Source organism: Thunnus thynnus, chromosome 4 (genome assembly GCF_963924715.1).
Source record: "Thunnus thynnus chromosome 4, fThuThy2.1, whole genome shotgun sequence".
Classification (NCBI taxonomy): domain Eukaryota; kingdom Metazoa; phylum Chordata; class Actinopteri; order Scombriformes; family Scombridae; genus Thunnus; species Thunnus thynnus.
The window spans coordinates 14408897-14432819 of NC_089520.1; the positions used below are offsets into that span (position 1 = coordinate 14408897).

A 23923-nucleotide genomic window follows, 5' to 3' on the forward strand; every position below is an offset into this window, starting at 1 on the left:
CTCTGAGGCCTTAGATAGGCTTAGCTGCTCCCAGGCATATGGCAGCAACAGCGTGGCATTAAAAAGACACACAAGAGCAGAGTGAAAAGAAAAAAGAAGTGCAACACAAATAAAAAAAATACGTCATATCGGATGCAACTGGTGTCCGACAATACGCTGACCTTCAACAGTGATGCCTCCATCTCTCGTTCTTGAACATTCCTCACTTCTTACTGACGCCAGCTTTCAGATTTTAATCTACAGGAAGAAACACATTAAGATACTGGATGTTGCTTACTTTTTACTCTTGGCTGATGCCACTGGGGAGATTTCATCTCCTCTCATGGAGTTTGAAGGAAGATGAGAAGCCAAATCAGTCAGTAAGACCTTTTGTGTTTAATTTTTACAGTCGTGACCTTCTCAGTGATTAGGAGGCCTTTTTTTGATGATTAAAGGTGGCTTTGTCGGGGGACTTTCAGAATCATACAGCTTTGAATGCAAAAAATCAGTCTAACACCCACATCTGCACTATCAGACTGCATATTGAGGTTTTAAATATGTGTGAGATCTGTGGTAAACAAATTAAGTCTACTGAGGTTAGATCCGTGCTCGTGGCTCTGTAAGATTCTGTGTAGTGCTGCTTTGAGCTGACGTCAGCATGCCAAGATGCTTACACTAACAAAGCTAACATGCTGATGATGTGCAGCTATAATGTTTACCATGTTCAGCCTAGCAGATAAATCCAACAATATATATTTTTTTTTTTGCAAAAAATGGATACCTCCACATTTCATGTTTCAGAGTCAAACAATGCATGTAATTGTTAAAGGCGTCTTCTAAGTGCAAAATTTTTACTTTTTTTAACATAAAACAAGTAAAAATTGCAACAAAAACAGCCCATTAATAGGCAATATTACACATTTACAAGGTCACACCTTGAAAAATCCCAGCCAGACTACAAAACCCCTGAGCTCTGAACGTGCCAAATGTTTTAACCTGCAGAGTCATTAAACACCACAGCTGTTATTTTTTAAAGAGCTACCACAGTGATGACCAGACAAGCTCATTGCACAACTGACTCATTAAGCCCAAAGTTTGCCACAGTTTTTTGTCTACAATCAATTCTTTGGGAACTGCACCAACCTGGAAAAACAACTATTTTACAGTATTCACTATTTAGTATTCAGTTTAACTCTGGACAATGGACAGTAACATTTCTGTGACAAAATATTTCGTGTTTAGAATGTGCTGTGTGTTAAGAAAAACTCATGACAGTTAAATCATGTTTTTTTTAAAGGATGGCGTTTATCAGTTTTTGCAAATGAACTCTTCAGTTTTTGACCTGATGATGCTTCTCAGTGAAAAAAGATCACCAAAATGATAACAATTGAACGTCAGTAACAAATTTCACGACCACATTTCCAATAATTGTCGAGATATTTCACTCCTACTCATGTTTTTAGGCAGATACAGTATTATGAAAAACAAGAACCACAGCATCCAAACTTGTGGTGAATTTTGACATTTGAAATGTTGTTTACTGCTTCTTAATCTTTTTGATGTGACGAAATTACATCACAGGTGTGAAGGCAAGTAATACTGCCAGCATTTAATAATGCCACAAACAGCCTGTTTAATTAAAGCTGGATGGGGAGCACTGGAACCAAATAAACATCGGTGTAACCTTTTGATGTAAAAAGCTGATATAAAGTAAATTTGTTACAAAAATATGGCTCCTCTCTGTTCTGGGTACATCTGGAAATTAAACAATGTCTCATTTCTTAAAAAAAAAAAAAGATGCTCAAGTTTGACCAGGATGCAATTTTAAATGGCACCTATAGTAGCTCTGGTTTCTGCAGATGTTGAATGCAATGTTTGGACAAAAATGTCTAGAAAATGAATGTAATATAATGTGATGTGATAAAAGATCCCCCTTTACCCAACCAGTCAGACTGGTCTCATTGTGATAGAGGATCCGATTCTGCAGTCATGCTCATCAGATGCCGTCATTAACAAATTCATTTTCTTTTTTATCATCAACTAGAAAGAGTAATGAGCTGAGCACATGAAATGAGACAATTAATCACAGGTCACAATATTAGAAATAAACAGAGCTGTTCAGTGATGATGTACGTCGCTCTGCAACAGGATCAGTGCTGCTCTGTGTTGGAACGATGGAAGTCGGGCCAAGACAAAAGAGAGTTGGTAAACTTCAAACGATTTGCACTTGCAGACATAAAAGGACACACTTTTGAACCAGATTTACCAGCTAATAAAAGCTGCCTGAAGCTTGTTATCTATCCTGTCTCTCAAAATACTTTCATATACTGGAGCACACTGGATCTGGTACAAAGAGAGTGATATGAAGAGTGATTCAAGGGCAAATTTCAGGCATGAAACACTAAATATGCACTGGGTCCTTTGTCCTTCTGTTTAATAATGATTATGAAACATAGTCACTAATGAAGCCTTCTGTCATAATGAAATCATTTTTTTTAAATGAGCCTAAATGTTTTCAACATTTGTCATACCCAAAGGCTTTTAAAAAGTTTTTAAAAAGTTGTAAAAGTTGTTAAAGATATTGACTAAGAGATTTTTTTTTCTTTTTGCGGAGCACTAACTAGTGATCTGTGGCAGGAGGTTGTTTACTCACATGTTCAGCTAAGCTGATGCGACCTCTCACCTTCGACAACTGTAAACTGCCCATATTCTCTGGTGCATCATGTGTTGTAAACAAATCACTAAAGGTGTGAGCAGTTTGTAAAGAGTGTGTGTGTGTGTGTGTGTGTAGACCCCTAGAATAGAAGAATTATGGCTCTGTCTGTACATCTCTCATTATACAAAATCTAATATTATACTTTTTAGATGTTGAAGTATGTCTTTGCATTTTTTCACTCTTAAAAGAAGTTGCAAAATCCTGAATCATCCCTATTTTCTATTAGATAAAGTAGCTTTGTGAGGATTCCTGTCACCTTATGTGTGAAAGATTAAAATAGAGCTGAAACAATCGGTAGATTCATCAATTAGTTGATTAGTTGAAAATGAATTGGCAACAAGTTTGATCTATTAATCATTTTAAAGTAATTTCTTAAGAAAAAACACCAAAAATTTATTGTCTCTAGCTGCTTATCTGATTTTCTTTTTATGATGGTAAAGTGAGTATCTTTTTGACAAAACATGCAATTTGAATATGTCAACTTGAGCTTTGGGGATTTGCAATAGACATTTTTCACTATGTATATGATTAATAATAAGTTAATCAATACATATGATATGCAGATTATTAAAAATAAAGAAGATTGACTGACCAAAAGGACCTAATTAAAAAACTGGACACCATGATACAAAGACATGCTCTGCCGAGAGCTCAGCTGTCCACTCAGACTTTAAATTACTCAGATCTCAATTAAATCTATAAAGCAATAAAAACCTGCATTTATTGCATCTACTACTGACTACCTACTGACATTTGATAATATCATATGGCTCTTTGTGGCTGCATTATTCACTCAATCATGAGGCCTGAGGATGAGTGCGATCGTTGTTAGTATCCCTGCATCTTTCCTGTCGACAGAATTAAGCCACTTCACTTAAAGCCAAATCAAGGCTCCTTCACTGCCGGCTCTTTGCTTTTTCTTCTAGCGTGATCATCGCTGATTTTTATCTGACATTTCTGAGCAGTTGATTACTTAAGTGGGATTTGCCATTTCATGCCCTAAGCAGTGCCTTGACAATGACAGGGTTGAGAGCTACAGATAAAATGTATCCTTGCATTTGTGGCATCTATCGAATAAGTCTGTGATTAGGAGTGCTAGTCTTACACTCCTGACATCAGTGGATTTGAGAAACTGTGTTTTTATAACAGCCTGTCATCCTCCCCATCACACTACTGCTAGATTTTGAGGTTTTTGGACATATTTTCCCTTTTTTATTTTTATTTTTTTCATGTCATCCCTCTGTGATTGGGGCTGTTTTTTGTGGATTCTCAGGCAGCCTCTAGGTCAACAAAACGATTCTCTTTTTGCTTTGTCTCTCTAAATTAACATTCCTCCGTAGGCTCGTCAGACTCATCTCCTCCCGGCGTTGCTGCTCTGCCCGGCACACACTGGCACTGCTGTCTCTTCCCTGCCATGCTCGTTCACGTGCTTCAGCCTGGGCGAATGGGGCCTGACTCATCCTGGTCATGTAACATCATTTAGGATTAAACAATGCAGGGGGAAAAAAGTAAAAATACAAAAGTGGAAGCAACCTGATTGGTTGAGCTAGTATCGATAATGTTGTGTGGAGTGTAAATGTTTGTGATAGCGTATCAGGAGTTGGTGCTGTCAGTTGAAAGAACAGGAAGCAATGGACCGTAGAATTATTAGGATTTTGGCTTATTCAGTTTTATAATTGAACATGTTTCTTGGCTGTGTAACTGTCACACAACAACAATGGGTCATTTGTTGTACTTGACCAGCTCACTGACTACAGTATATCTGCTTCGCTATGTCCTCTACTTGCACTACAACACTCATTTACCTCTTTTCATAGGTGCATTTGCTCTCATAAAAACCACATTATTATAATTATTATTATTATTCATTGCTGGTTTAGACCTGGTCTTTAGTAAACTGTACTGCACTAAGCGGTAGTCTACCAACAAGCTTGCTGAGATCTCCCTTCTCCCTCTCCTCCCTTCCACATCAGTCAAATCTCCTGGGAGAGCCCCGACTCTCAAGTTAACTCCTATTTCCATGGTAACTGAGGCAGACAGAGAGGTCCAGGCAGCCATGGCCCAGAGCTACTAAGCTGCAAAGGCACAAATTGTGCATCATCATTGCTGCTGCTGCTGCTGCTGCTGCTGCATGGGATAGTATGTGGGTGACAAACGGATGTGGTTGTGGCTGCTGGGCTAAGTTGCCCTGTCATCAAGTAAAACTGTCATGGGTATAGTTATAGTTCTATGAATGTAACCAACATGGTTATAAGCATTTACTGACTTTATATTATCAATCATTTTCAGCAGTCTTTTATTTGAGGAAGTTGATCTGGAGAAATAACCAAAACTGGTACAATTGTTCTGTGTATCCAACTGGCAAACGCTCAGTTAGAACCGTCTTATTATGCAGACAGGGGAACAGATTTGCTTACTGTGACAAAACATGCTGTCACTAATCAGGTCCTTTGAAATTTGCGCCGCTTGCTTTGAAACAAGTCAACATCTCAAGCAGCCCATCAGCCCTCCCACGTCCTTATCAGCGACTGTGATTGAAGCCCACCTGCCTGCTTGCTGGCCTGCTGAAGGCTATTAAATAGCAGCGAGTCGGCCTTGATCCACAACTGCCAATCTCCCAAATGCATGTTCAGCACCCTGCCGCTCCCATTCACCCACCGCCCCCCCACACGTTTTCTAAACCAGCTCATAACATCTTCCAGCGTTTCTCCACCTGCCCACCTACCTCCCCCCCTAATAGTGAATGAACAGCCCTCCACCACAAATCCTGCAATAGGATTCTGGATTATCCAACAAGGATTAGACCTCACCAAACCAAACAAGGGCAGCGTGTCTCATTTACAACACAACAACACAGAGTGATAATGTCAAACCCTAGAGGTACAGTGAGTGACCCCAGAAATACCTGTGGACTGAGATGATTTATTCAATGCAGAGTCTGAAAGTAAAGTTTAAAGCGTTTTGATTAACCTGATGAGACACAATTTCATGTTTGAAGTAAAACTGCCCCGAAGGAAAGCCTCAAAATTACAGCATTCAGATCTTGAACTGAAGTGTTACATTCAGTTCATATCTGACAAACATCATGAAGATGAATGAGCATGTAAATTGTGATTGGGAGGTGAAAATGTGCATTACTTTTGCTTCTTGATAACTAAAGCTAAATATATTTGGGATTTGCAAGAATTTGAAGTCAGAAAACAGATTAGACACTAGATTCAGACTTGATAAAACACCCAAAATAACCCAGCCTTACTCATTGCTACCCTTATCAGTTGTTATTAAAGCCAGAAAATCCAAATGTTGGCAATGGAGTGGAGCTGAGCTGGGATGAACAAATGGGAGCCGCTACAGCTGGTTACAGCCTGTCAATCCCAAACAATAAGCCCTAAAATATAACCGTCTTTAACCACAGAAGGTAATTTTCAAAATTGCCACCACAGCAGACAAAGTGAAATTGGCTTTTGATAATTGATTAATTTTGTTTTTCTTAAAGAACAGTTGGCAGTTTTAAAGTCAAGTTTTTTTTTTTACCAGCATATAGTGGTCATTAAAGGAACTGCATCTTAACACAGTAAAAGCCTCCCTCCACTCAAAAATGTGTCTTTCTTCTTGTTCCTTAAGTTGTTATATGTGCAGAGTTTGACAATAGTTTTCATGTTCATCTGCTGAAAGTTTCTCTGAAAATCTGAGTTAAAGGGCTGTACCTATGAGCACGATTTGTGACATCACAATAGTTTGGAGCCAATCGAGGGCCAGTACTTACACTTACACAACTTACACAAGTGTGATATACATACATATACATTCTTATACACTGAGAATGAACTTTACAGTGAAGTCGGGACATCTTGTATCTAGCAGTTGAAGTTTTGAGATGAACAATATTTACATATTCATAGATTCAGAATTTTCTGTTGATGTTGAAGGAGTGGATGTCATTTTAAAGATTATTAACAAGGTAACTGACCTTTTTTTGTGTTAAAAATAAAATAAAAAAAATGTCTAGACACAAATTATTATTCTGAGCAGAGGTTTTTCTCTATTAAAACATGTGTGGAGGGCATCTTTATCACTGAATGGTGGTCGCTGCTGGGCTCAGACATGTCAGGCCACATGCCACTCAGGTCTTACAGATGGATTTTAGCTCTTTGTTTGATTTGTCATTAACCATCGCTGCAGTCTGTCCTGCAGTTACTCCCTGACAGTCTCTTTCGCAATAATCAGTGGAAGCTGGTTATCTTGATGCCTTTTAGTAAGCATGCTGGAGCTAATTGGATGGGGCACTGCTGCATCCTCTATTATTACTATGTTACTGAGACAAACAATACTGATGTTTGTCTCCATAACTTAATGTAGCTCTCTTCTTCTGTAGATAAAAAAAGCCTGGTCTTCAACACTACTTTTAAAAAATTGCAATTGTGGCACAAACTTTCTTGATTATGTCAATATACCTTTATCTATAAAGTGAAATAAATCCTTCAAAAAGTAGTTGAAACTCAACTATAAGAGTCAATGTGGTAGTTTAAGGTAACTTGTCTTCAGGGTTGGAAGATTGCTTGAGAGGAGAAGAGTTCTGATTGAAATGTTTTGTAAATGGGATGTTTTTTTAAATGGTTATGCCTCTCTTCATCTGTCTCTGTACCTGATGTGACTGATTATTAGGCCTGCTTTAGTTCCTGGTCTGAGTACATCATATAAGGTCTCTTACAGTAAATGGTCAAGAAATTATTTTGTAACTTATTTTGTTACGTTTATTAAAAAAGAAAATATCTACATTATAACATTAGGAATCCTGGTAGTGTGATCCTAATTAGTTTGAATATACATTAGCAGCTCAATCTTAAAGCTAACAAGACTCGGTCAAAACCTGTATATGGCTGAAAAGAAACACAGGAAGTGGCAACTAAGCCCCCAGAAAGTGCACCACGCTTTCACTGAAGCCAATGGGTTGTGTTTGGAATCTCATACTAACCTACTGCCTACTGCGTACTCAATCAGTATGTACTGCATACTACCTACTGAATGAACAATTAAGTACGCCAATACCAACAGACTGTTCACACTAAAGTATACTCAAGCAAGACAGTCATGTGACTGAATCAAGTGACTGCATCACATGACATCATTTACAACATCTGGTCTCACCTGGCCAGTGGCCCTTTCACATCTCTGAAAACGTCGCAGCAACTTTCCAAACAGGTGTTATTTGGATAAACTGACCACATATTGGGAATCTGAATGGTTACTCTCTCACCTGGAAAAAATATTAAAACTTAATGAAGTGACCAAATATACAACAGCTTAATCGCCATCGCTGCCAGTTGGTGCAAAATGCATTCTGGGATACTTAGCTTCAGCCACCTTTGGGCAATGAATGGCGTAATCTCAGTCACTCAGTCAGTGACATTGGCTGGCCCCGCCGTTACGGTCCAGCCAAAAAGGAACCCAGACACTGTTGGCAGTGTCATATGGAAATAATCTGTGAAAAGGCTCCATTATTTGAGATGGGTTTAAGGCATTTGGAGTTAATCTGATAAAGTGTTTTCTTCTTTAAGTGTATTTTCTAATAGTGCCAGCAAACATTTTTGAACAAAACAACTGGGAATTGTCAGTGTGTCCATGAATGTCAATGGGCTAACTGAAGGATTTCTCTGTTAATTACATTATCAGACTTTTGGAGTCAATTCCAATCATCTTTTCCAATCGAAATGTGAGATCATTGAGGTATGTGACGTATTCCTTCAGTGTTAATCTGATGACGGTGACCCAGAGAACACCGGCTGTATCCCAATCCACAGTTTGTTGTGTCTTCCAATTGCCTTCGCTGCTGTGCTATTTAACTACATCTGTTAAAGCAGCGTAACATACAATTAAAGTCCCTTAAAAGCTCATCATGTGGAGGATAATTATAACACACAGTGGAATGCTAATTATATCAATGATCTTCTCTCCTAACGTCCTACTAAAACCAATGTCATTTAGCTGCTACTTATGGACGTGCCAAGTGGCCTACTTTCTGCACAGTCGACAGGAAGGCAGAGAAGGCTACCTCGCCTGAAGAGTGTTTGGAACATATTCACATTATTATCTGAAAACTGCTGCACTGTCAAAATGTTTAGGGCTATTTTGTTGTGCTAATGTTAAAGTAGCTCATTTGTGGGATCTAATGCACACCCATGAGTATGTGTGCTACATCAGCCTTTTTTCATTTGCAGTAAATTTGTGAGCAAGATGAAGTCAAAACTGGTATATGGCTGGACTGTGAATGAAACGCTAGAGGGTTTTTAATTTGTATGTCGCCTGGTTACATCAGACATGGACATTGTCAGCATTTGTAAGATGTTTGCCTTAATGCATGTTTAAGTTAATTTATTTGTACAGCAGTTTTCATAGAGTAGTTGTAACTCAAGGTGCTGTACATTGTACTAGATGATAGTTGGATGTAGACTATATGGTGCTGTTGTAAGAAGGGTTGAATTAAATGTAAATGACCCTAGTACAGTGTGTTTCATGTTATATCGCTTTTATTTTTTTTACTATGAACATGGAAGTACTTTATTTTAAAAAGACACTAGACCCATGTAACATGCGGACATTGACAGTAAGACGGCACACAGATCTTCTCACGTAAATGTCACAACACAAATAGGCTTTATTTGGATAAACTCACCACATATTGGGAATCTAAATAGCTACTTTCTCACCTGGAAAAAGTATTAAATCTCAATAAAGAGACATTAACAGTCCTACAGCACCCTGTTTACTAGTGTGCACATGTGAAACGCGACTGTGTCCGTGGACCTTCTGCGGGTTGGTGCTCTCAGTGTTTGAGCCTCTGTGTGAGAGGCTTCAGTCGGTAAATGTGTGTTTTTTAAAACTTATTTTGGGACTGCACTCAGTCCCGCTGAGAGGCTGAGTGCCTGCGGACATGACTATGGAATAGCTGTGAACGTAACGTAATAGACGTAATAGAAACTGTTCACCCCAATTTATTTTGAAAGAGCAGCAGCCAATGGGGAAACTCCATCACTCAGCCAGCTGACCAATGGTGCAACTTCATCACTCAGTCAGTCAGTGATGGACAGACATTCGGGGTTATAAGGCTGGTCTGTGAAAACATGAATGAAAGGGGGCGTGCCAAATCTAAATGATGACTGAAATGAATCAGTCAAATACCTCAGTATTGCGAGCTAAACTAGAAACATTCAGAGAGCAGAGTGGCCTTTAGATTACTTAATCTATTGAAGTAATCTAGTTTGGTGCTAGTTTGATTTGTGTTTTTGATCAAATTGGTCAATTTTAAGTACCAAAAACAAGAAAGAAAACGTTATTTATTTTTCAACAGAAGCAGCACCACTTTAATGTGTGTTCTCCAGGGGCGTACGTTTTTGGTACCGACTGACTATGCTCATGAAAACATGCATGCACAGCAACACCGAATTGGAATCAGTGCTAACATTAGCAAGCTTGGCTAACTAGCTGTCACCGTCCATGTGGAATACAAACTGAACAGCAAAATGTTTTACAGTGCACTTAGGTCTATGAAACATTGGCTTTATGTTATTTACTGTGTATTAGAATCTGCCCTCTCACCAGCAAATCACTGTTTCAGAGGGATTATAAACCGCTGTGACATTTTAGGTATATTACATAAATCATTCTCTCATAGGTATCAGCTAGTCTTGGTGATTTAAGGGATTCTGTGGCAGCCATTATTGCTGCACAACAAATATTTACCTCCTCAATATTGCAAGGAAAGAAAATCAATTCTCCCCTTGGACACTCCTGCTTCTGAACTCACACAGCCCCTCATATCACAATCCTTACTTGATCCTCACTTCACTGGAGATTCCACCCTTATCGGTGATCATTGCCTGTGAGATATGAGCCTACAGGGGAATCATTATGAGTCAGCATCCTGAGCTAAACCCGAACAATAAGAACATCCATGCTATTAACTGTACTATACAGTCAGCTCACAAACAAAATGTTCCTTTTTCATGACATGAGACATGCAGGTGTTGTGTACCTTGTTTCTTGCGTCAGCTTGAGAGTTTAAAACCCTCAGCTGATCTCGCAGATCAGAGCATTCGTGCATGCAATATGCTGTGATGTGAGGCGCCCTCTTCAATTATCTGACAGGGATTTCCTGAACAGGAATAGGTCGGCTCATAAAAATGAATCTTAAAATGAACTCTCTGAAAGATCCTAATCTGTGTAACGGTAGAGTTAGAAGGTTATAGCGCTTGTACAAGAGACTCAGTTTCACAATGTGACCTGATATGATCTATGAGAACTCTTTATATAAAGCTTGATGGTTGATGGTTGCACAAACCAGGCTTGTAAAAGGACAAGTATTTAAATTTCAATCTCAAGTTGTCACTGTGATTAAATGTTTTGTCCCCGGTTCAAACCAGACTTTGAATGGAAGTTTAAAGACATTTATGTTGGGATAATATAAATGCTGTGACTCTTCATTGTCAATAAATGTGTTAAATACAACATAGGTCCATATTAACAACTAATAATCTTGACTAATTACTGCTCTTTAATCACAGATGATGTAGCTTGTAGTTGTCATCTTTTCCATGCATCATCATACACACTCAGGTGTGGTGGTGATTATCTGTCACCTTTTAAGCACCGAAAAAGCATTATATACATTTCTGGTCCAGTTAAAGGATCCTGATTTCAAGGCAATAATTGTCAAACAACAAGATAGTGACTGAAAAACAAAATGTCCATTTAGAAATTATCATGGAGCAGACACTGGCATCCCCTTTGCAATGAGTGTTTAATAATGAGTTGCAAAGTGGAAAGGGGTTTTCGGGGCACCTCTGGCTCCATGAGTAAAAGTCCCACAGACAATGTTACATAATTGATGGTTGAAACACTTCTATGACTTAATTGACATGAAACTCTCCTGGTTGAATCAACAGTGCAAAAGATCCAAAATATCTAGTTCTTTTGATTAAAAGGTACATTCAAATTCATGAAAATACGAGTGAGGTGCATTTCTGAAAGAAACATCCAATCATAGATCTTGAAATTCTGTCACGTGCTCCGCTAATGGCAGGCAAAAAAAAAAAAAACTAAATGAACTGCACTTATATATAGCGCCTTTCTAGTCTTCTGACAACTCAAAGCGCTTTACACTGCATGCCAACATTCACCCATTCACACACACACATTCATACATTGATGGCACTGATGGCTGGGAGGAGAATCTAATGAATTCACACACACTCACACACCGATGGGAGCAATTTGGGGTTCAATATCTTGCCCAAGGACACTTTGACATGAGGACTGGAGGAGCCAGGGATCGAACCGCCTGTCTTTTGATTAGTGGACAACCTGCTCTTACTCCTGAGCCACAGCCACCCCTACAGTGTTGAGAAAACTGATTTTACAATCTGCAGCTTAAATCAGTTCACTTTCAGATTCTGGATCAATTTTTGGATGAATTCAGAAATCTGGCTCTGTGTTTTACTCACAAAATGCAATGATGAGCGTTTAAAATTCACTGAAGCTGTTTCACACCTCTGACTGGCTTCTTCTCCATAGCAACCCTGCAGAGGCTCATGGGTATTGTTGTATTTAGAGCCATTTGCCATATCAAACTGACGGAAGAAACAGGATTTCTCAGAAACAAAGCTGAAATAATTAAAACTGGTGACATGAATATAAACCTCTAGGGTCATTATTTTGGAGCCTCACATTTCTATGTTTAGCAATATTGAGTAAAAACTTAAAGAAATCTTTGAAAATGGTAATTCTGGGGAAAAATACTTCCAGGACCAGTGACTCTTTATAATTCACGACTGTATTGGGGGGGGGGAAGTGTGAAGTTTGCCTCAAACAGAGGCTTTTAGAAACATGTGGTGCAGAACAGCACTTTAGCCTCAGCTGCATTTTTACAATATCCTAACCTGAGGGCAGAGACACCATCGCACCTGCCTTGTCTAATACATGTTTCACGCACAGTTACTCGTGTAGAAAATTTCTTTTGCACAAATACATACAAGTACGTTAAAGCAAAATATAACGCACTGGGGATTACTGTAGTACTGCTGAACATTCAGGCATGACTTGCCACAAATATACTGTAAATGAAATGGTCAGATACACTTATTTGTTCCATCTCTAAATGTAATAAGTCTGCTGAAAATCTCTGCTGGTGACAAAAAATGGACTATAATTATCCGGAAATCATGATCTCAGCTGTAAAATACTTCCTCCAACTTTCACTTTTACTTCATAAAACTTTGTTCATATCTACGTTACAGTTAAGAGGATTTATAGTTTTAATAAGAGCAGACTTGGAAAACTATAAAAACATTATATTAGTGTTCAGACTCTGGAGCCCACATCATTGATTTGGACTAATGTCTTATCAGTAATCATCTTCATCAAAGTTATGATCTAAATAACTCCTGTGTAGTCCAAGTCATTCACTCGGGACGTTTCCATCTACAACACTTGCACGCACGCCCACGCTCAATCACAATTACACATGGTATTGTTGAGGCACAGTAAGATAACAGGAAGGAAGGGTGGGTATCTCTTCCTGTGCTGTTTGTTGATGTATGTTTTATCATTTGGGAAGCATCTAGTCCAGCTCCCTCTCCTCCCTTGACGGGAATTTATGGGATCTGCCCAGGAAGACATGCACGAGATTTCTGCAGCGTCGTGCTGCTGGCTTGTGGAGCGGTAGATAATCACCATGGTGACCCTTCGATATAATGGATTGCTTTTTAAAGATTTTGGTGTTTGTGCATGTGTGTGTTCTTGGTCCCATAGGGTGGTGGTACAGACAGATGGGAATCAGACTCATGGTTTGTGTCGCCAACTCAATTTGACTTTCTCCCCTCTTTTTCTCTGCATAGTGTCTGCCTGTCTAATGCAGAACAACATTTTATCTTCCTCTCTCCCCTTTTAGGGTTTATATTATGTATCTTCTAAAATTCTCATTTATTTTTTTTAGCATAAACCTCATATGCCATGGTTGAGATAAAAGTACAGACGTTTCACATTTTTATGTGCTGCTGATCATCAGGCCAGAATTTTAATTTGTCAAACAAGTTAGTTTATGAGCAAAAACCTGCAAAACTAATGACTCATGCTCAGCTGTTTGTTGTGTTTGGTACTAATTATCAAATATTAGCATGCTAACACACTAAATTAAGATGGTGAACATTGTAAACAAACCTGCTTAACATCAGCATGTTAACATTATCATTGAGAGTATGTGTTAGCATGCTGATGTTAGCATTTAGCTTAAAGGACTGTTGTGCCAAAGTACAGTATAGCCTCATACTGTAGCTGCTAGCATGACTGTAGACTGATAGTCCTGTTTATCTTTGTTAATTGATTATCTTTTGGAATTTGGACTGCTGGCCGGACAAAGCAATCAATTTGAAGATGTCATCTTGAGCTCTTGGAGATTTTGATGGACACATTTCACAATTTTTTTTAACTTAACTTGAGGATTACTTTGTTAATTAAAAAACTAATTGAGTGGACATCGATAACGATAATAGCAATTGCAGCCCTCATGCAGTTTGGGCACAGATGATTTCTGTGGAGCCCTGTTAGGTGTCTCATATTGCTTTGTAAACTCACACATCAAAGTGCTAATTGCCAGATTATTTTTCTACATTTATTTGACAAAAGGCTCTAATTAGCATTCAGCTGTGTTTGTGATTGTGATTATGGAGATAAAGTCCTGCTTTATGAGGTTTTGACATTATTTTGTCTCTCCCATGTGTAAGCTAATGTGTCCAGAAAGTTAACTGGTAATTGCAGTATGTTAATTAGTGAAAACCTCCAAAAGGGATTTGTCTGTTTGTTGTTATTGTGAATGTGAATGCGTTATCCTCTTTTCATTTTAAAAGACAGAATGTTTCTGCCATCAATCTTGCAGCAGGGAGGGAATGTTTATGAGCTTTCTTACTGTGTTTAAATCTTTATTTAATCAGGCAGTCTCATTCAGATTAAGATCTTTTTTCCAAGAAAGACCTGAGAACAAAAACCATTCATAAGATAAGAACACAATCAGCAAACAGAACAACACAACTACACAATGAACAAGGAATTAATAGAAACAGTTAAAAGAATCATAAAAAACACCAGTTCTGCTAACATTAGTGCATACCTGAGGGGTATCTAAGGTGAAGTAGTTACTGTAGTTACTTGATTTAATTGAGAGAAGAGATGTGAGTTAGTTAGAAGCTTCAACAGTAGAGCTTTATACATGAGATGGCTATTTCCTCTTGTCTGTAAGGAAGTCCAACCAACCTGTTGATACAGAGAACAATAAGTGTGAAATTTGTCATTTGTGATAAAGCGTAATGCACAATGATGCACAACCGCTGATGTGTTGATGGGTCAGCATGACTGTACAGAATATCTCCATAGTCAAGGACAGACATGAAGGTTGACTGCATAGTAGTTTTATGGTTGAAAGAAGATAGACAACCTTTAATTCTATACAAGAAGCCTGGTTTGATTATTAATTTTCGAGTCAAATGTTGAATATTAATCTTGAATGATAGTCCGCTGCCAAATTCTAATGTATTTGTATGACTCAGCAAGAGTATTATGGGTGCCATTTAAAGTTTTAATGGCAGGATAGTCAGAGTCACTGGTGGAGGAGGAAAATACCATCTACTTGGTCTTTTAAACTCCTTAAAACTAGTCTGTGATTAAGGAGTGATAATTGGAAAGCGTCAAAGGCAGGCTGAGGACGAGTCAGGGCCTGGGCTGCGGTGGAGCCTGGGGTATATAAAACTCTGTCATCTGCAAAAAAATGAACATTGAAGTATTGATTAGCAACAGATGAACAGTTGAAGCTGCAGACATATTATTACATAAAAGACCAGAGTAGAGGAAATAGTGATTAAAAGCTTCAACCGTGGATGATCTATCGTAAATTTGACCAGATGCAGTACTTGTTTGATTTGTGGTGGGAGATGTGACCGTGACAAAATCTTTAAAGATGCTATGGCGTTTCAAGATTTAGTGGAACTATCACAGACAAAGAGAGCTGACTGGTAATAATTTGATTTAGCCTTCCTAATCATGCTGGTACAGATGTTTCTTTGTTCCTTAAAGGTTAACCAGTCCTCAGGGCTGCCACTGGATCAGGCTTTGGACCAGGCTTTGTCTCTGTTGTAGATGGCATTGGAGAGTTGTGGGGGAGAACCAAGGACTGTATCTGTTTTTTAAATTCTATGTGTGTTATGAGGGGCATGTCTGTCAGCAATAACATTAAAAGACTGTGAAAAGGATTGGGGTTTGTACTGTATGTGTGTGACAAATCACCTCTTAGCGGTTTGCCCTTGGAAATACTTATGACAGGTTTTGATATGAGAGGAGTTCTGTCAGCCCAGCACACATACAACCCACATACATGCATACAGTACCTACAAATACATTAAATATACTGAATAACATGACAAACACAAGGATTTGCATTTACTGAAAGAAAAAACACATCTAAACTGTGCAGAAACACCAGTGGTTAGATTTTCTAAGAAAATGTAGTTTGTTGCTGTTTGGTTGTAAAGTCTGCTCTCTCCTTTACTATTTTAAAAGAATAACAAATAAAAAAGAATATTTCAGGTTTTGATATATTCTGAACTTGCTTCAGTATTGATTTATTTGTATGTAACTTAGTATATCTTTGCAGATCTCTTGATTTGTTTTGACGGGTTCTGAGATGATAAAGGAGTCTAACATCACTGCACACACACTCACGCTGTCATACACACACCTTACACCCAGGCTCATGTACACACACTAACTCAATATTTTAAGTGTGTTAGTTTACATAAAAGGTAGAGAATTCAAATTTTATAAGCACTTCATTGACTGTTGTTTATACAAATTGAGTCTGACAGACCAAAGATTGAAAACGAATATTCCAGACATGGGGGGAAAAAAAATATCTAACAACAAAACCTAACATAAAAGTGCATTTAAAAAAAGAATAGAAACAAAACAGAGCAACAAAACATTCATAAATATTAAATGAGAAAACAAGTATTTGAAAGTGTGTTTTTCAAATTGAGCCATCTCTGTCTTTCTCCTCGAGCTGTTTACCCATCCCTCTCAGTCTTTCCCTCACATCACCCTCACCTTTAGATACATCGCACATCATAACTCAAATCCATTTCATCTTGACTAATGCATCTGAGAGCAATTCAGCACCAATACATATATTTTGGCGCAGGCCTGCCAAAAACCAATCAAATATCACAGCAGTTTGGTGGCGAGTGTGTCTGTGCTGCATGTGCTTCTGTTAATCTCACTCTCTGTCCGTGCCTCTGGTTCCTTGTACATATTTCAAAAATGCATAATTTCCAGCCTGAAGAGCAGGCAGAGCTATCTGACTTCTGCCTCCATCCAACAACATTAGACAATTGTCACCTTCTGATTGCTTTCCTGGAGTCAAACAATGGTGAACAGAATGTGCTTTTACAACACTGTGTGCATGAACTCATGCAGACGAAGATTTACACACACACCAGTGGCCACCACGTGAATAAGAAATAACATAAAAACAACAATTTCTATCCACATACCTTCATTCAGGTGTAATTGTGTCTTGACATACACACACTTACATGCCCCTTCTGCAGCAGAGCTCTGTGTATGTAAAACCAATCAGTATTTAATGGAGACAAATAGCAGGGTGTTGCAGCGGGGGAACTGGGCAGTGACAGGGTAGTGTTTATCTAGTGCTGGTGTTGACTCAGGGTCTGTCACTCATTTTTATTTTTTTATTATGGAACTGCCAGCCTCTGGATTGTTTTCAGACATGATAAAATATAGAGTTTTGTTCCAGCTGAATGCAACAGAAATTAGATCTGTTATCTGATCAGAGCAGCAGAGCTGCTGGAAAATTGAATTTCTGCTTTAGTTACATTCATTTTTTTCCAGACCAGGACTAGAGAGTATTTGTGCATTTTATATTTAGTTCTGTGTTAGGAAGTGTCAGAAGGGTTCAACTTTTTTGGCACTTCAGACAACAATGACAATAATAATGTAAATACTTGTAGAGATGTTCTTTATGTTGGTGGCTTTGACTAGATGAGGTTGTTTAGTTTGCTTTATATTTTTAACATTTTATGTTTTGTGATTTATTTCCCTAATGTGTTTGTCCACTATTTTGCGTTATTTTCTTTGTTACATCCTTTTTTATATACTTTTGTGCTGAAGGATTGTGGTTTACTTTGCCTCTGATAAAGATTGTCAATGATAGGAGTTTATAAAGACAGGTTTTGAGACAAATTGTAGGATCAAAACTTGACATTTGCTGATGTTTTGGACAGATGATCATTGTCTTTAATGTCCATTTTCTTTCTAAAATACGAAGAATGACAGGAACGGCTGGGTGCATCATGTAGTGTGTTAAGCTGCAACATGTAATTTATCAAATGCAAGACATCAACTGCTAAAGAGCTTTGCTGTTGCATCCATTTCAGATTCTCAAAGCCTCATAGATTTCTGTGTATCATGATGTCCATCTAAACTAAAGGAGTCCCTGTAATAACTGGTCAGAAGGAACAGTGTCAGGATATTACTTGTCATATGTTGTTGTCGCATCCTATAGAAAGTACAGAGACAATCTGTTTAACGCTGTCTTTCTAAATAAAGGAGTTATGTCAAGACAGATGCAGTATTTATTTCATACCTCATAACTAATTTAGCCATTGATCCTCAGTAGAAGCATTGGCAGTGTTAGCAGAATGAACCTGGGGCAGTGATGAATCTGTTTGTATGGACATTTGACAGGTTCTGTGCTACTTTATGATATGTGTCTTTTACTTGTGTGTGTGTATGTGTTTGTCTGATCACAGACATGAGGACATCAGTAGCATGTGTGTGCATATAATGGAGGTCCTTCAGCCTGTCTCTGCGTCTTCTATTGAGAGTGAAGCTCCAGCAGCTGTAGTGCTCGTTGACAGACAGGTGGCTGATGACATGACTGTAATAAATCATCTTGTGGATGGAAAAACGGAGGCCTTCTTCCAGCACTTGATGTGGCCACATTTATTTATTTATACCTTACGACATTTGATCAAAAATATAAAAAATGGCATTGAAAACTGAAAATATCCAGTATGAATCATAGAGGTTGATTTCAAGTTTTATATCCCATTTCAAAACTATTATTATTCCATTCTGTAAATAGATTTTAAATTTACATTTTTTCATTTAATTTTAGTCCTACTTTCTTTATTTCATTATTATTATTATTATTATTACCTCACGCTTGTTTTATTTTTATTTTTATATGTTGCGTTTGTGAAAGCAAATGCCAAGACACGTTCTTTGTATGCTTGCATACTTGACTAATCAGCAGATTCTGATTATTCTGAGATATTTTCTTTATTTAACATGTGACCATATTCAACCAAAAAGCATGATTCAAGCTCCTGTTATAGTAAGTGTCTTTGTTACTGAAGCATTTTTGTGCAAAACACAGAATCCCCATCAGTTGAAGTGTTGCTCAACAGCTGCTGAACTTTGACATCCTCGTGTACGGGGGGCGAGAAAAAGGTGAATGTAATACTTTGAAAAATCAGTAAAATTCTATCATGACCTCCTGAAATCTGCGACTCACTGCTGTAGTAATTAATTTCCTCCAGTAAATTTTAAGAAGCAGCAACAAAAAGGAAAGCACAAATGAAAATAGTTCAATCTGTTTGTTTTCTGTAGATGCAACAGTGGATTGAATATATTAGAGGCTCAATGCGTGATAAGTGCATCTTCTTCTTTTCATCTTCATTACATCCTAAGTGCATTTACATCTGAATTATCAATTGTTCACTCTGTTCAAGGGTTTTTTCTTAATTAAAAAAGGAGGAGACGGTGCCTACAGTACACAGCTGTTCTGGCTTTGTCATCGCAGCCAACATCAGCACTTAAACCTCCTTTATCCTTATCTCATTATTTCACAGACAAGTTTCAAGGTTCAAGAAAATCTTTATTATCCCTGAGGGGCAATTTGTTGTACAGCCAGCAGTACCACACAAACATCACACCAAACAATAAATACAACAAAACACATTAAGTATGAAAGGCAATAAATACAACATAACATACAATGTGATAATTACAGTGTGTTGTTTAAAAGGCCAATGGCAGCTGGAACAAAAGAATTCCTAAGCCTATTGGTCCTGCAATGGCTTGTTTACTTCCTTGCTGTACATAAAACTGTGGTGTGATAGAGGCATTCTTTGGCTTTAAATCAGATATTTCTCAGAAGAGCAGACTGTCTGTCGTGTGGACCGTAAGAGAGTGGACTGTATCTAACATCAGTTAGATAAGTAGGACTGAAAAATGTATCACATTCCTTTTAGTACTGTTACTTATGGTTGTTAATTCAGGCTTTTCATGTACTTGTATTAGAAATAAATACCATAGCCATTTATTGAGTGTTACAAAGTGACTGGAACATGCACTGGCTTCCTGTGGGCAAAAAGATATTAAAAAAAAAAATGCAATCAATTATTTTCAGGAAACCTTGTGCTTGTCACATCCTCCGAAATGGATTTTTATTAAATGCAGTTTTCAAGGCATTTTAAATTCAGTTATAATCCACTTATGTAGCTAAACATGACATTTAGATACCACAGTACAGAAAAACATTTGTATGTAAATTAGGGCTGTGCAATATGGACAAAATCAAATATCACAATATTTTTTGACCAAATACCTCAATATCAATATATATATATATATATATATATATATATATATATATATATATAGCAACAATATTGTAGGAATGACTATTGGAGCGTTCACAAAATATTTATGCAATGAGATTTTTGATAATAATCATCAGTAATGTGGATATAATGACTAAATGGATACAGAACAGTCTGATAAGTTCAGAAAATTACATCACTTTACTGTAATGCAGCCTTTAAAACCAGCAAAAGACAACATTTTCCATTTCACAATATTACAATATCTAAAATTGAAGATGATATCTAGTCTCATATCCTGATATCAATATCGATATATTGCTCAGCCCTAATGTAAATACAAGAAAATGGTAAATGGTGGAGGATACAGCTTTCATCAGCTGCAAAAATGGTCTTAGTGGTTCCATTAAGATGTGTTGTTTACAGTCCAGCTTTTATACTGTTCATGTATATCAACACCCCAAATACACAGAGGAAAGCAGAGATGGTGTGTGATGATGCAGTGAGTCTGAGCTTGCACTGTGTAACCTGGGTCCATTTCTCTCTGCGCTCACTGTAATATTTCACCGCTTCCCTCGCTTAACTCTTACTGGATGGTTTACCGTTTATGCAGTAAACCATCAGTTTTGGCTGCTCCGGGCGGCTGCAGCAGCTCATTTTGTTTGGTTTGCTGGCTTTGGAATTTGGAATAAAGGCAGCTGATGTTGGTGACGTTACTGTCGCTGATCTGCTGTGTTGTAGATGGTCATGATAAAACTGAAAATGTTCAGGCAAAGTGAAATATCACAGTTAGATGTTGATGACAGTGATGCTTATCATAGGCCTAATAGAGATCTAATAGATGCATGATTCAGGAAGTGGGATGATAGAATTAGGCTGGTGATGGCTTCTGTGCTATTATAGAAGAATCACTCTCTCTGCCACATTTTGAGGATTGCACAATGCACAAACCTCCATCTAACCCTCACTTGGACAAAACTCCTATGCTGTGCATAAATACTAACCTTCCTCTTGCTGTCATGACCTGCCTCTCTAGCATACTTGTCTTTATTAGCTGTCACATAAAAATGCAGTTCATAGCACGTGCACTCCTCGAGGAGCTCGAACTGTTCTTAACTTGAGAAAGAGTTCTGAAAAAAGGACACCAGGTGCAGCTCTTGCTTTCCATACGCCATTTACTTTCTCACACAATGGGTGCTTGAATTTTGAAAATGGTGCGAACATGGCGTGCCAAGGAGCCCAAAGCTGCATGTACTGGAAACAAAGAGCCATATACATGAACAATAAAGGATTATGATAGCATCATAATATATGTGTGTCTGTATGGATCAGCACCAATTTATGTGTTTTATACAAAGTGTAATTTCCACTGAGGATGGGGGGAACATGCACTTTTACAATCTCAGTTTGATTTATTGACTAAAATATCTCTAAACAAAGTTGTCTGACTGTCCAGCCGACAAAATCCAGATGCAGGAAAAGAGGTGAAAATGTTGATACACTCATCTGGGTGGGCCTTACCATGTGCTCACAGCAATTGAACTTTACTAGCAGTTCACCTCTCAGGCAAAGAGGCTGTCGTATCTTATTAATTGAGGTTGTTGTGGCCCTAAGCAGCCTGCACATACCACTCGGGGCTGCCATGTCCTCTGCATATTTTTAATCTATGTTTTTATTTACACTTAATATTCTCCTAAAAACATGCTAGAATTGAACTTAAATCAAAGACACTTTTAGTAAAGGTATAAATAAGACATCAGTCATAAAGTATCAGGTCTCTATAGAGGAACCTAAACATGATTTTACCATTATAAGCACAATAACCAGTTTTATCGTATCTGATTAGCTACATGGATAAATGTATAGAAATGCAGAAAATACAGCATTTACTGTTCAATTTTATACATAGATCAATGTCTGTGCTGTTTTTCCAGCTGTCTGGACTTGCAGGTGTGTTTGTATCTGTGCGCATACATGTTGGTGTATCTAGTTCGTGTGTACATGATTGTTTTTCAGTCAGTGTAAGGGACAGATGTGATAATTATCATCCCAAATCTCATCTCTTTCAGTCTTCATAACCTGATTTATCTGCTGGTTCTGTGTGGGGGAGTTTTTTTGTCTCTGTGAAATAAAGGCAGATGGCGACGGAGCCAAAAACAGGGGATAATAATGACTTGGAGAGGAGCCCTACGTGCCACCAGCACTTCCTGCTCAGGCCGGCAGGTTTAGCAGTTTTAGCGTTGGGGCAGCTGTCCTGAGTGCAGATTGTGATAGCTGATATTTAATGAATCAGGGTTCAGGAGGGGTTTATCTGTTTTGTACTATGAGGCAGACAAACAGTGTAATCCAAAGCATCATTACATCATCCTCTATGAGCAATCCCCACCTCCCTTCCCCTCCCCCACCTCCCTTACCGTCACTCACCGTTCATCCATATTTTCCCAAGGTCAGTTGGGTAACATCCTGGCAGGGCTGATGTTTTGAGAGATTGAGGTTCCTGCAGGGATGCATCACGGTGATGCCGTTTGATTAATGGATCGCAAATTGATTGGTGATGTCACAGAGTAACAAAAGGTTAATTGAGGTGCACCTGCAGGCTGTGTGAGCAATTAAGAGGAATGGGATAGTTTGGAAGCTTATCATGCTTTTATCCTACGTCCGTTTTGTTTTCAGTAGGCAGAACATCCTATTCTTTCTGCAATATTGATTATAACTGCAACATGTGCGTGCCTCTTAACCTGCAACTGGTGGCAGTATTTTATTCGTGCGAGTGAAGCATGCAGATAAGTGAGACCTCTAAATCTAGTTTAATTTGTAAAAGGAAATGCAGTTATTCAAGCCAGCTGAAAGAAATACTGTGTATAAATACAACTATTTCCCAGACTTCCACCTTCATTAAAGTGTTTCTCCATCTTTCTTTCCACCAGTACGCTACCTGCTGAAGAACAACGTGGGTCCAGACCTCTGCAACGAAGATGGTCTCACCGCTCTGCATCAGGTGAGATTAACTGACTGTGTTTTGTCAGTTTCCACCTTTTGTCTTTTACTATGATCTGTCTCTCTCACAGACAAAGAAAATGTATCTAAAGTTGTAGTATTTATGGGTCATTCAAAACATTCATGGCAGTATTTTCGTCTGAAACTGGAGCACTGATGAGCCTCTGTCTTTCCTGAAGCTGATAAGGACAAAATCTCCTTGTTTTGCCTCAATGGATCTTTGGTCAGGCAGTAAAACTTCAGGACTCTATTCTTTTAAAACTTTTATTAATCAAATCCAGCCTTACCACCACTGTCTCTGTCGTTGAAATATAATTAAATCATTTCCCTGTGTGATTAGTTTGCAGGGGTTGGAATTAAAGGCCTTGTGCAGAATACAATCTTGACGTTTTGTGAGACTGAAAAATGATTTTTAATAGGGAGGAAATGAGTTCAGTATTGGGGATATTTGTCCATTTTGATGAAGGAAATTGATAGAGGAGATCAGGCCTATTTTCACTTGCTA

General features: G+C 38.2%; 1 protein-coding gene across 2 annotated transcripts in view; it reads left to right on the forward strand.

Moving 5' to 3' along the window:
- ppp1r16b (protein phosphatase 1, regulatory subunit 16B) overlaps positions 1-23923 on the forward strand; it is an 89615-nt gene that overhangs the window by 38374 nt on the left and 27318 nt on the right. For both annotated transcript variants that reach the window (XM_067586840.1, XM_067586841.1), the window contains exon 3: positions 23349-23419. In XM_067586840.1, the coding sequence (XP_067442941.1) occupies positions 23349-23419 (71 nt within the window). The remainder of the gene's footprint in view (positions 1-23348; positions 23420-23923) is intronic.